This window comes from Zeus faber, assembly GCF_960531495.2.
Source record: "Zeus faber genome assembly, chromosome: 3".
Taxonomy (NCBI): Eukaryota; Metazoa; Chordata; class Actinopteri; order Zeiformes; family Zeidae; genus Zeus; species Zeus faber.
The window spans coordinates 27,325,669-27,337,840 of record NC_137190.1 but is presented as its reverse complement, the minus strand read 5'-3'; the positions used below and the strand labels follow the sequence as shown (position 1 = coordinate 27,337,840).

Sequence of the window (12,172 nt, the reverse complement as noted above, 5' to 3'; positions counted from 1 at the left end):
ATTTTGTTCTTATCCATTCTTGGGCGCTTTTAGCTGTGTGTTTTGGGTCATATCCTGTTGGAGGACCCATGACATGCGACTGAGAGAGAGCTACATGACACTGGGCAGTACATTTCGCTCCAGAATACCTTGATAGTCTTGAGATTTTATTGTGCCCTGCACAGATTCAAGGCACCCTGTGCCAGACACAGCAAAGCTGCCCAGACATAGCCGAGTCTCCTCCATGTTTCACAGTAGGTATGGTGTTCTTTTCTTTGAAAGCTTAATTTTTTCTTCTGTGAATATAGAGCTGATGTGACTTCCTAAAAAGCTCCAGTTTTGACTCATCTGTCCAAAGGACATTCTCCCAGAAGCATTGTGGCTTGTCAATATGCATTTTAGCAAATTCCAGTCTGGGCTTTAATGTTTTTCTTTCAAAAGTGGAGTCCTCCTGGGTCTTCTTCCATGGCATCCACTGTCACTGAAAAAGCGACGGATGGTGCGATCAGACACTGATGTACTCTTGGAGTTCAGCTTGTATCTCTTTGGAAGTTGTCCTTGGCTCTTTTTCTACCATTTGCACTATCCTTCTGTTCAATCTGGGGTCGATTTTCCTCTTGCGGATGCGTCCAGGGAGGGTGGCTACAGTCCCATGGACCTTAACATTTTCTCTTTCTCCATCACTTTTTGAGGACACAGTTAAAGCACAGCTGTTCCTCAGACATTCGGGGAACTTTGTGAAATTTTAATCACAATAAATCAAGAGCCACTTAAATGGCAAGATCTCTCACCTGTTAATAGTTGAAGTCGTCCTTCAGCATTCTTCTGGAACATTTTCACCAAAAGATCTCAATTTAACACATTCTATCATTTTGAAAATGGCAGATCAGTGAATTCTGGCTCCAGGTGCATGAAGTAATTGTTGAGACTACTTTATGCAAATCAACCTTGTATAGTGTGACTCACTGCCTCACAATATTGTGAACTTTTTGTGGAACTCCCATTGAGCAACTGTTATTTGGAAGTAGCATGTCACATTATAAATGACAACTCAGTGAAAATTGACAATAAGCTCTAAAACATGTTTTTAGATTAAACCTATACCTATAAAAGCTACTAAAAAGTAAAAATAAGTGGCATCATATGGACTTATATCAGCGTAAGGACTATACACAGTAAACCATATTGGCTTCACTACATTTTCTTATTCATTATTGAGGAACTGTATTATTGTAAATTTAAGTCAAAAAATGTTTTGCTGGGCTTATGGGAGTTTCCCTTTTATGTGCTTTACTGTGGGTTACGAAGGTAATGCGTCAAATTTTTCAGAGTCAGAGGTCAGAGTCAAAAAGTCAGAGGTCTGCCATGACAAGGGAAGTGGGGACACATCGCTCACTTCCCTTGGAGCTAGCCTATTCCCACATCCTACCTCACTGCTTCCTAAAACTGCTTTTTCAAAATGTGAAACACGTGTCCCTTTGACCACCAAACGTGCACAGAAAGGTTTTTACCATACCAGCCAGTGAAGGCACCTTGGGTATTGCAATAAATTGCTTAATTCAAAAAAATATATAGAAAAGTAATTCAGTCAGCTGTTCTGTTGGGCTCTGCATCCTGTTCCTGTTATTATATGCTGCAAGACTCGATAACCCAATGACATACATATTCTAACATACTTACATAGCTATAGGGAACATTACACACACACGGTCCTTTGGGTTATACTTTTTGAGGAAGGTTTGCCGTCTGTATCTGGAATTTCCAAACACACCCACCGCCTCGTTTAGACACGCACGCACGCACGCACGCACGCACACACGCACGCACGCACACACACTCGCTCACATAAAATTACCTTTCTCAGTCAAACATGAATGCTGCAAGACCAAGGTCACTACACGTTTTGCACATCCCCTCTCATTGAAAGCCACCTTTGAAATCCTTCATTGTTGTCTAATGTGTGATGAACATAACCGGCTGCATGGGAGCCAATTCTCAGTCCTATCCAGCATCCCTCCCTTGGTATGGCTTATCTAGAGTAAATAGCACCACAAAGGCCCCCCACCTTTAACCTCTTACCCCTTTTATGATCCAGAGCCATTTAGACTCAATTGGATGTTACCAATACTTCAACTTCCCATAGCCACACGCTGACCCAGCAATCCATCATTGTCTGTCTTTTTGTTTTTATTACACACTCTCTCTGAGGTCTGTCCACCAGAATTAATGACTCTATGGCTTATAAATACGTTAACAAGGACAAAGGGATATTTGGCGGGCTATCATGGATCCAGCCATGCAATAGAAACAAGCACATTTACATGGCAGTGACCCAGCTGACATGCTGTTACACCCCCATGACTACTTCTTCTCCAGTCTATCAGCTCATTTTCTCCATTGATTTTTTTTTTTCCCCCTCATTGATTATACTGTGTATATAAATTGTTGCCAAAATACTTTGGTTATTTAATAGGCTAATGAGTTCAGTGTTGAGTTCTCATGAGTTCAGGACAATATACTTAACTGATTTTTTAATAATATGCAAAAAAATATCAATTCAGTGTAAATAAAATGAGCTCTGCAGCCCAGTAAATCCCACATTTGAAACCACTTAATTTTGGTCTATGTTGACTTGATAGTATCATAAAGATCATGCGGATTTTAGGGCCATAACGGCTTTTCCCCCTCAACTCCCTGGGGGAATTATTGGGTCGAGATGTGTGCACTGTGCAGGCCATTGGAGTAATCTAAAGTCACCGCCATGTTAGTGGAACCAGCTTGAGATGGTGCTTTGTGACATGCTGCATTATCCCGCTGGACTGTGGCCATAAATGGTTGACATTGGTTGATCAAAATGATGCATCAGTGGGCTGTAGCTTTCAAATTATGCCAATTGCTGTTAGGAAACCCAATGCATGCCAAAAATTCCCCATATCATTACACCCCCACCAGCAGACTGGACTGTTGACACAAGGCAGGGTGAATCCATAGTTTCATGCTACTGTATTTAAGTTCTCAGCCTACCACCTGCATATCACAGCATAAATTCGGAGTCAGATTTTTCCAATCCCCATTGGTCTAGTTTTGGTGATAACATATCCACTGAAGCATTATCTTGCCATCCTTGGTGTATAGTATCCGAACAAGGCATAGTAATCTCCTGCTATTGTAGCCAATTCAAGATTTTCCGTGTTCAGAGGTGTCCTTCTGCGCACCAGTTTTTGAGCAGTTGCTTGAATGGGTACGATCATTCTCTGACCTGCCTCATTACAAGGTGTTTCTGTCCACAGAACTGCCACACTAGATAGATCATTTTTTATAGTCTGATTTTTTTGTAAACTCTTGAGACTGTAGTCGTGTGAAAATCCAATGAAGGCAGCGGTTTCTGAGATGCTTGACCCACCATTCTATGTCACCAACACTCCACAGTCCAAGTACCTCAGATCACGCCTCCTTTTCTGGTTTTATGTACAGCTAAACATCATTACCACGTCCACATGCTTTGTTTTATAAGTTCTAGCCACATGATTGGCTGTTTATGAAAATTTGCAGATGTATATAATAAAGTGGCCACTGTGGGTATATGTAAATGTTCTTAGCAAATTTATTGGGTTTTATTTATTTAACTTAAGAGGAGCACATTATTCTGCCCCACAGGTAATGAAGCCTCTTTGTATGTACCAGAATGAAGAAAATTATGGCATTATACTATCAGAGACCAATAGGGAGAGTCTTGAATTGTCATGTCAACAGCAGTCAAGCATATCGTGCAGCAGGCTCTGAGAGTTTTGGGACATATGATGAAAATAGATTATCTCATATCGCGTGTGGCACTTCAAATTTGCCACAATTATTCTTTTTTTTTTTACGAGAGATGGGTACCAAAGTTTTGTTCATAAAGGAGTTCATTTATATTGTAAAATATAAAGCAGAAATTAATCTTTGCTTTATTCACAACCTGTACCACATGTAGTGTAATACATGGAAGAATAGCAAAATGTAATCCACACATCTCCAGCCACTAAATTGTCACATGGTCTTGCCCTCCTGTTGTCCCTGGTTTAATGGGATTGCAACTTACACAAGCTTTTGTGTGTCCGTGCTGGTGTACGTACGTGTCTTTGTTTACGCGCCATGTCAGTCAGGAGAGTCGCCGCAGCCATCACAGGTGAGAGTGTCAGGGAGAGAGTAAGGCGGCCCGGCCGCCCACGTGGCTCTGTAAACCTAAACCCTGCGGCCCTGATCAAGAAGGCCACCATCTCTTAACACACGCCCCAACTTTAGAGGCATGGAGAGCGGCCCTATGAATACTGCATGATGGAGCTTTTATTACAGCAAGAGCTGGAGTGTAAATAAGAGCCAGGCAATGAGGCACATTTACTGGGGTCAGATCAGGGGGAAGTGTGCGCAGGGAGGGTGGATGTGTAACCTTGCCCCCCTCTCCCCTGTCACTGTAACTCATACACAGAGACTCAGTCCTGACATGGTCAAGGACAGGCTGAGAATTGAGCCGGGAGCATGCAGCAGTGACCCTGTGTCTCCAGAACTGTATTTTTGGTCCCAAAGATATATTTTCTCTCGCTACATGTTAGAAAATGTAATTAGTTTCGCAAAGTAGAAATATTTAAAATAAAATCTGAGTTACAAAACAAATACGTGTATTTCATTATATATCGTTTGGAATATTAATGGATTCTCATGTTGTGTTGCTGATTACAAAAACAATCTCATCAAAATACTTAACGACCGTTCAGACTTACGACCGTTTAAACTTATGAGGAGTACCTGTAGTATTTACCTGTGCAGTATTTGCTTACACCTTTGTGGTCCTGAATTGTGGAGTGAGACCGTTAAGCTGTTTATCACCATTTTTATGTTCCGGATTTTTTGGGCAGGCCTGAATCCATGACTCTATGACGTGGAAGGGTCATACTTGGCATGGCCCCTCCCCTAACACTATATAAAGCCGCTGATCAGAGTGATCTTTTGGGAACCCCTGTTCATTCCATTTTCCTCCCACTAGTGAACTGACTCATGAGCCCCCGCCACGAGTGGGTGTGTGGTGTGACAAACTCAGAACACATTTATTTTTGCTTTACAGAGGCTTGAGGGTGAGACATCTTGCTAGATTAGTCTTGGCCTCTCATTATGAGCTCTAACTTGTTTAGGGTGGCAGAGACTTGGTTTAATCTCCTTGCCAGCCTCTCTTACACACACAGAACCTGTCCAATCAGTATTTAACATGTCTACCCCGGCTCTCTTGTCTCAATTAACATCTTCATCTTATCTTAATTAAGAGGCAGCACTCATGCTTAACTGATATTGATTATGGCTTAAAGGAAGACTGAGACATCGAAACGGAAACAAGGCTATTAGCCGTATGTGCACTGAGCCCTTTTGGAAAAAAAGGTGGCGAAACATGTTCCCAAAATCTCTTTTCGGCTTAAAAAGCCTTTGAGTTGGCGATTCAACAGCAAAGCATACCTTCAATCAAAATCAGTGAATCCATGTTCTATTTTGCTAATGCACAATTCAGCTATTATTTAGACATATGAACTTTACACATTCCTTCCAGTTACCTACAATTGTAATTATATGGGCAGTTGTGTCCCTTGAAACTACCTGTAATTACACTCACTCAGCGCTGTGTATATGAAATTTTTCAGTGGGTAAAATCGAAATGGCTATATATATATATATATATATATATATATATATATATATATATATATATATATATATGCAATGACTAAATAAATCCCTACATCCCTACAAAGTAAACATAGATTACAGCATATAAATTGCTATAGTAACTTCCCAAATATTTAAAATTGTAAATAAAAAATTATAAAAAAAAAATATATATATATATATATATATATATAAATAAAGTTGACTCCGAAGGGCCTTGAAAGAATTCCTTGGCGAGGAAACACAGCTGCACCACACGTGTTGAGTCACTGAGCCACTGTCAGTCCCCAGTCGTGGTTTTAACATGGGCAGTTCCCAGATGCGACGCTAACAGGTGTCATTAATTAAAGGCCCCGACTAGTTTAGAGGTGTCTGGCTTATGAGCAAGGTGATACCCTAACTTTAAGACACATTAATCACACCTTGCACTGTACACATTCACTCGGAGAGACACGTCGACAGGTGAGATGCCAGGTATCGCATTCACCGTGGCCGACCCGCAAGCGAAACCAGCCTGTGTGACGTACGGCCTCTCCTTCCCCATCACCCGACAGCTGTTGGACCGCCTCCGTCCTCGAGGATTGAATGTTCAGAAGTCCCGAGTCATAGTCACCGCCGCCGAAAATTAACCTTCACAGGCTGTAACTAAAGCCGCCGTTTGGGATAAAGCAGTTTCATCATTTAATCATCACAGGCCTGGTCAGTGACTGTAGGTTTACTTGCAACCCTAAACCCCGTCTGGAAGAGCGAGAGATAAGGCCAAGCGGTGTGCTTTTCAGTGGTGACCATTCACCTTTAGGAGAAACGGCGCAGACATTTTGTCATGCTAATGAGGAATATGCTGCGTGCTCAGAATCTTTCCGACTGTTGTTTTTCTTTTGTTTGTGCTCATTGCTTATCAGCTGAAGCGTTCATCATTAAAAATATATATATATTTCGTCCTTCACTAAGCTCGTTGATAATCAGGTCTGAACATCTTGTACTGGATGGTTTTGTTTGACTTGATTTTCCCTTTTCTCCTCACAGAGCATACCATCTTTTGGGCAAGAGGGTATTAGCGGTGAAGGTAAGAAAACCTTTGGTATGATGTCATCCTTTGGTTTTGTTTCTATCTTTTCTCACTACTAAATGGCTTAGCTCTGACATCTTGTCTTCCATCTTGTTAGAAAAATCTATAAAGAATTGACTAGTACATATAATATATTAAATATATAAAATAATAAAAATAAAATATAAAATACTTTTCCCACTTTTGATGAATGATATATTTTTTTGCTTTTCAATTATAAAAACATTTTGCCAATTCAAACTTTAGCTGAATGCCAGTTGCCTAGACCCTCCATTTATTAGAGCAGACCCCAATCTAAGAAGAGTTTTTAGATATGATTTAGCCCAAAAACTATGATCAAAACTGTTCTTTTTGTTAATTATGGGCAAAGTTAATTTGGTACTCACCAAAAAGCGACATTTCATTATACAAGCTGGCATGCCCACTCATCATGGTCCCTATGTTCCCTTCCGCTCTCCATCGTTGATCCTAGTGTTCAGAATATGCTTTATTTGTCACTGGTTGACAAATAAAGCTTGTGCTGCAAATACGTGACGTACAGTTACCAACCAACATTGTCTGGAGGTGCCATTTCATGTCATGAGTTGAACTTATTCAATCTACGTCAAGTTGAAAACTTTCTTCTGAGGATGCTCCATTTGGCTCCTTTTTTTTTTTTTTAATCCCAGGTCATTCCTCTGGACATCACCGTGGAGCTGCAGAAGCAAATCATGTCAGAGTTGGAGATCCTCTACAAGGTTTGTAATAATCAACTCCTCTTCTTCCCTTAGTGATAAACAAACCATTTCTCTCCCCCAAGTGCTGCTCTTATCCGATGGGCTCCAGCGAGTGCACTGTAGGGTTGGATAATGAGCTACCATTTATTGTGTCTTTTCTTCTGTGTTGAGTGAAGGATCGGTGACATGGGGATGTGCTGATGGCCTTTGTTAACTCCTCCATTCTCTGAAGGGAAGCAAATTCATTGACAAAGCCTTTGTGACCTTAACATGACATAAGAAATCTTAAACTATGGTATACAGTTTGCGCATACAGTATTTGGTGTCACTGGAACTTTGGTGGTTAACCCCTCTTGACAGTACAGTATGTTTTAACTTTTTGGTTTCAGTTTCAAGTGGCAGCAGAGACTGGATTCAGAAAGTTATGTTATAATATGTAATATTTTCAGACAAACCAATTTTTTCTTTTTACTTTTAAGATGTTTTGCCTGTAATTTTAACTTTTTTCACATTATAGAAATGTATTTTCAGAGAGCTGTCATGGATTCAAGATTCAAGAGGTTTATTCGTCACATACATATACATACTTTCATACATATATGCAGTGAAATGTAATGCAACGCACCTGCTGATAACACACAATATGTCCTCGGAAAAATTTATTTCTAATAGACCAACTAACTGACTCCTAAAACGTAATACAGTAGGTCGAATACTTATAGAATAAAGTAAAAATATATAGAATAAAATAAAATACAATAAAATAAAATGAGATAAAATGGAATAGATAGAAGGAATATGCTTATGTATATGGAATAGGCAGTTATGTATATACAGATTTGTGCTTTAAAGTGGCATGTGAATAAAGTGAGGTAGTGTTTGGGATAACACAGCACAGTATACAACAGTACGGCGCAGCAATACGGCATCACGAACAACCCTGAACAATTACACAGTATGGATGATTGGTGCCTGGTGGCACTATTAATAAACTTTGCAGAATGACAAGTTTGATATTGTATTTATGTAAAAAGAAATTCCCTGTGCAGTAGAAGATAAACATTGCATGATAAACTTGTATGTTTTTGTCATTTTTGGAACCATATCTCTCTCCTTCCTTCCAGTGTGACTCCCCCTACATCATCACTTTCTACAGTGCCTTTTTCGTGGAAAACAAGATATCCATATGCACAGAATATATGGATGGTGAGTCAAGCTGTGGCTAAACTCCCGCTTCTGGCACAGGTCATTTACTCATAGCTGGCCACGTCCTGACAGAACAGACCAGGGGGAACTGTCCTCCATCTCGCCATCGTGTAGCCATTTACACCTCTGCAGAGCCAAAGAATGTCCTATCACGGCAAACTGGTTCACAAGTCCTTGTGCTAAAAGCTACAAGGGCGTGATAGAGCTTGATTTAAGTGCCCGTGCATCAGTGTGGGTATGCGAGTCGATGAGATCCATTGATTCTTCTGGTTCACACTGGTCAAGTTGTCAGAAAAGTCTGTCAAACTTCTCAACAGGTCCTTACTGCAGGGCACTCTTTCCAGAATATATATATATATATATATATATATATACTGTATATTATTATTATTATTATTATTTTTATTTTTATTTATTTTTTAAGTCTAATTAAGGATTAATCTTTTTAGAAAATATGCTATGCTGTGTCCTCCATTATGCTGCTTGATACCACATTCCAAAAGGCCCTTCTGCTGCCATGCAAAAGGCCTTTCATGGCATTTTGGATATAGATAAATATGGACTTTGACATCAAATTAGAATCACTGTACTAACTTGCAGAAGGTGGTATGTGTTAGATGCGTGTTATGCCAGGCTGAGCTTGAAAGTAGCATGTTCTGCTGGTTTTTTTTTTTCTCTACCCACAAAAATGTACATATTGCATTCAAATTTTTTTTGTCTTTTTTCTGAACTTCTTACCTTCACAGCAGACATTATCAACCTGGTAGTGACCTTGTGCTGTCGCAATGTCTTATATGCGAATGTTGGCTTTAATTTGATATAGAAGAATAAAACTGGATCAAACTGACTATTTTCAGCAAGATTTAGTGAAACGTTTGGCAATTGTGAGCATCCTTTTTAGATTTGTTTTCTTAGTCACAATTCACCTCTGCCTTGGATGCGATGGCATTTATGTTCTTGATGATATAATATACCTGATATGTAATAGACATTATATCTGATATGATGTAAGATACCCCAACCCTGAACAAGTCTGATTGAACTTAAAGGAAATATTTACTAAAATATTTAGTATTTTAGCAAAACACTTCACTGTCATGAAAGACTGTGGCTCATCCATTTAGAATAACAATTTTCCTTAATTTTTCACCCCCGTGGAGCAAGGGACCGTAAACAAGCCTAGCAACACACACACACACACACACACAAACTAAACCGGAATAGCGTAACTTGAATATCCTGTTACAATATTCAAATGTTGCCTTTCCTTCAAGCTTGAGTCGCTCATGCTGATTATTGATTAAGAAATCTGTCCCGACAGGGGGCTCCCTGGATGTGTACAGAAGAATTCCTGAGCATGTGCTGGGTCGGATTGCAGTGGCAGTAAGTTTTACAGCAAGCTAGCAACAACAACAACAACAACATCACATTTTTTGTTCATAACATCTGCATCCTGTGTAGCGAAACTGTATTGAACTGAGTCCATTGGTTTCACTGTGCGGATTAAATTAATCCAAGCATGGGAAATGCATATAGTACGTGTTATTTGCAGGTCCATGAAATCATGATATATCTTGCATTCAGTTCTACAAATATTAGGCCTTAAAAGTCAGAGAATGGCCCTAGATTTCAATTTATGAGGCCTTAATTTGAACTTTTTAACTTTTAAATAATATTTTATTTATCCCTATATTAATTTATGTCAAAAACCTAAAGCATACCGACCTTAACTTCAAACTTGACTTCATACGTACCTGTGGAGAGAAATCCAAATAAATCCCTTGACTTACCTGTCCAGAGTTTTGTGTGGGGATAAAAGTAGTAAAGTAACGTTGGGTAAAAAGGTAAAATGTTTATCGCCTTTGATGCACAGTTTCTTATTCCCTCTGTGGAAAACTGTTGTAATTATTAATGCACATCTGGCACGGTCACAGTTTTTACATTGACCTGTTGGTAGTTTGTTAGAAACAGACGAGTCTTAAGGGGTTTACAAAAAAAAGCCAAAACAATTTAAATGTTTTCAAAAGTACAGGTGTGAAACATTCAATTAGCCTCCGCTGGGTAGAGTGACGGGCAGAAGCCATGTTTGTCTTCCATTCAAACTAGGATTTTTTTTTTTTTTTTTTTTTTTTTTGTATTATTCCGATGGCCTTGGATTTGAGAAATGCCTGTTTCTTTTTTGACCCTCATTACGCACTCTCCCCCACACTTGGCCCCCCTCCCTCCTCCAAGTTTGTCCATAATCAAACGTTGACAGCTATTTACTCAGCGTTAATTCCAATTCACAGTTACCCCTTTCAGTCGACTGTCGCCGCCGTTAATTATCACGAAAGGAAATGCGCTCGACAGAGTGCGAATGACGCTGCGCTCGCCAGCCACTGCACTTTGGCTCACATCTTTGGAGGCAGCGGGAGACCAGAAGGCTTTGTCTGAACGACAGGAATCGATTAAATTTTTCTGTTTTGTTTGCTCGTTTCTTTACGCCAAATTTGTTTGCGCACAAAACGACATGTTTTCCGACAACACATGAAATGAAACGGAGATGAATCAGAATCAAGGGATTCATTTAGTCACAGCTACCAGTGGGAAAAGCTTTCTTATTTATTTTGCCATTATTTTTCTTTAATCGCTTCAACACTGTTGCCACTTCATCCTTAAAAGTAGATATGTGCACAGAACTGTGCAAAGCAATTTAAACTGGGTTACATTGTTCCTTAGAAGACTCTCGGAGTCACTTCTATTTTTTCCTGTGGTTGTTCCAGGAACGATTTAGAAACACAGACACGTGAATTGTACTTGTACATTTTGTCAAGCAGCTCTTTGTATAAATATTGATCCAATGGCAAACAACAGTTCTTCGAGGGGTTGCAGTATTCCTCATTTTTGACTCCATTAATTATAAGTATGTGACAAAAGCGCATTTCAAACAGTTTTTAATTAACGTCAGTCGTTAATGTGACATTTGTGTTCCTTGACAACTGACACTGAGTACTACACCGTGTATTACACTGCGTCATCAGTGTTCGTTGTCTCCATTTTCCACTCGGGCTGGTCTGATGTTGCATTAAATGTCCTCAATCCGTCTTGTGTGCCTGTAGGTCGTCAAGGGCCTGACATATCTGTGGAGCCTGAAGATACTTCACAGAGGTGAGGTTGTGTGTTTATATATATATAAGTGGCAGAGTGGACAAAGACACGCCACGGTATGCTGATGTTGCGTTTCTCAGAAACGTTCCGTCTCCGCAGATGTCAAGCCCTCCAATATGCTGGTGAACACCCGAGGACAAGTCAAGCTCTGCGACTTTGGTGTCAGCACGCAGGTACGCTGTGTGTGTGTGTGTGTGTGTGTGTGTGTGTCTGTGTGTGTGTGTGTGTGTGTGTGTGTGTGTGTGTGTGTGTGTGTGTGTGTGTGTGAGAGTTTGTGTGTGTGTGTGATATGGGAAGTCTTTACTATTTGGTGCATGTAGCTGTGTTGTGCACATCAGCGTGCGTGCATCCCCCTCTTGTCAAT

At 40.0% G+C, this 12,172-nt stretch overlaps 1 protein-coding gene across 1 annotated transcript in view; it reads left to right on the top strand.

Annotated features, from left to right (window-relative positions):
* Positions 1-12,172, top strand: part of map2k5 (mitogen-activated protein kinase kinase 5) — a 64,719-nt gene that overhangs the window by 14,968 nt on the left and 37,579 nt on the right. Inside the window, exons 9-14 of the mRNA XM_079997071.1 lie at positions 6,697-6,736; positions 7,408-7,476; positions 8,580-8,661; positions 9,983-10,044; positions 11,760-11,808; positions 11,908-11,981. Of these exons, the coding sequence (XP_079853197.1) occupies positions 6,697-6,736; positions 7,408-7,476; positions 8,580-8,661; positions 9,983-10,044; positions 11,760-11,808; positions 11,908-11,981 (376 nt within the window). The remainder of the gene's footprint in view (positions 1-6,696; positions 6,737-7,407; positions 7,477-8,579; positions 8,662-9,982; positions 10,045-11,759; positions 11,809-11,907; positions 11,982-12,172) is intronic.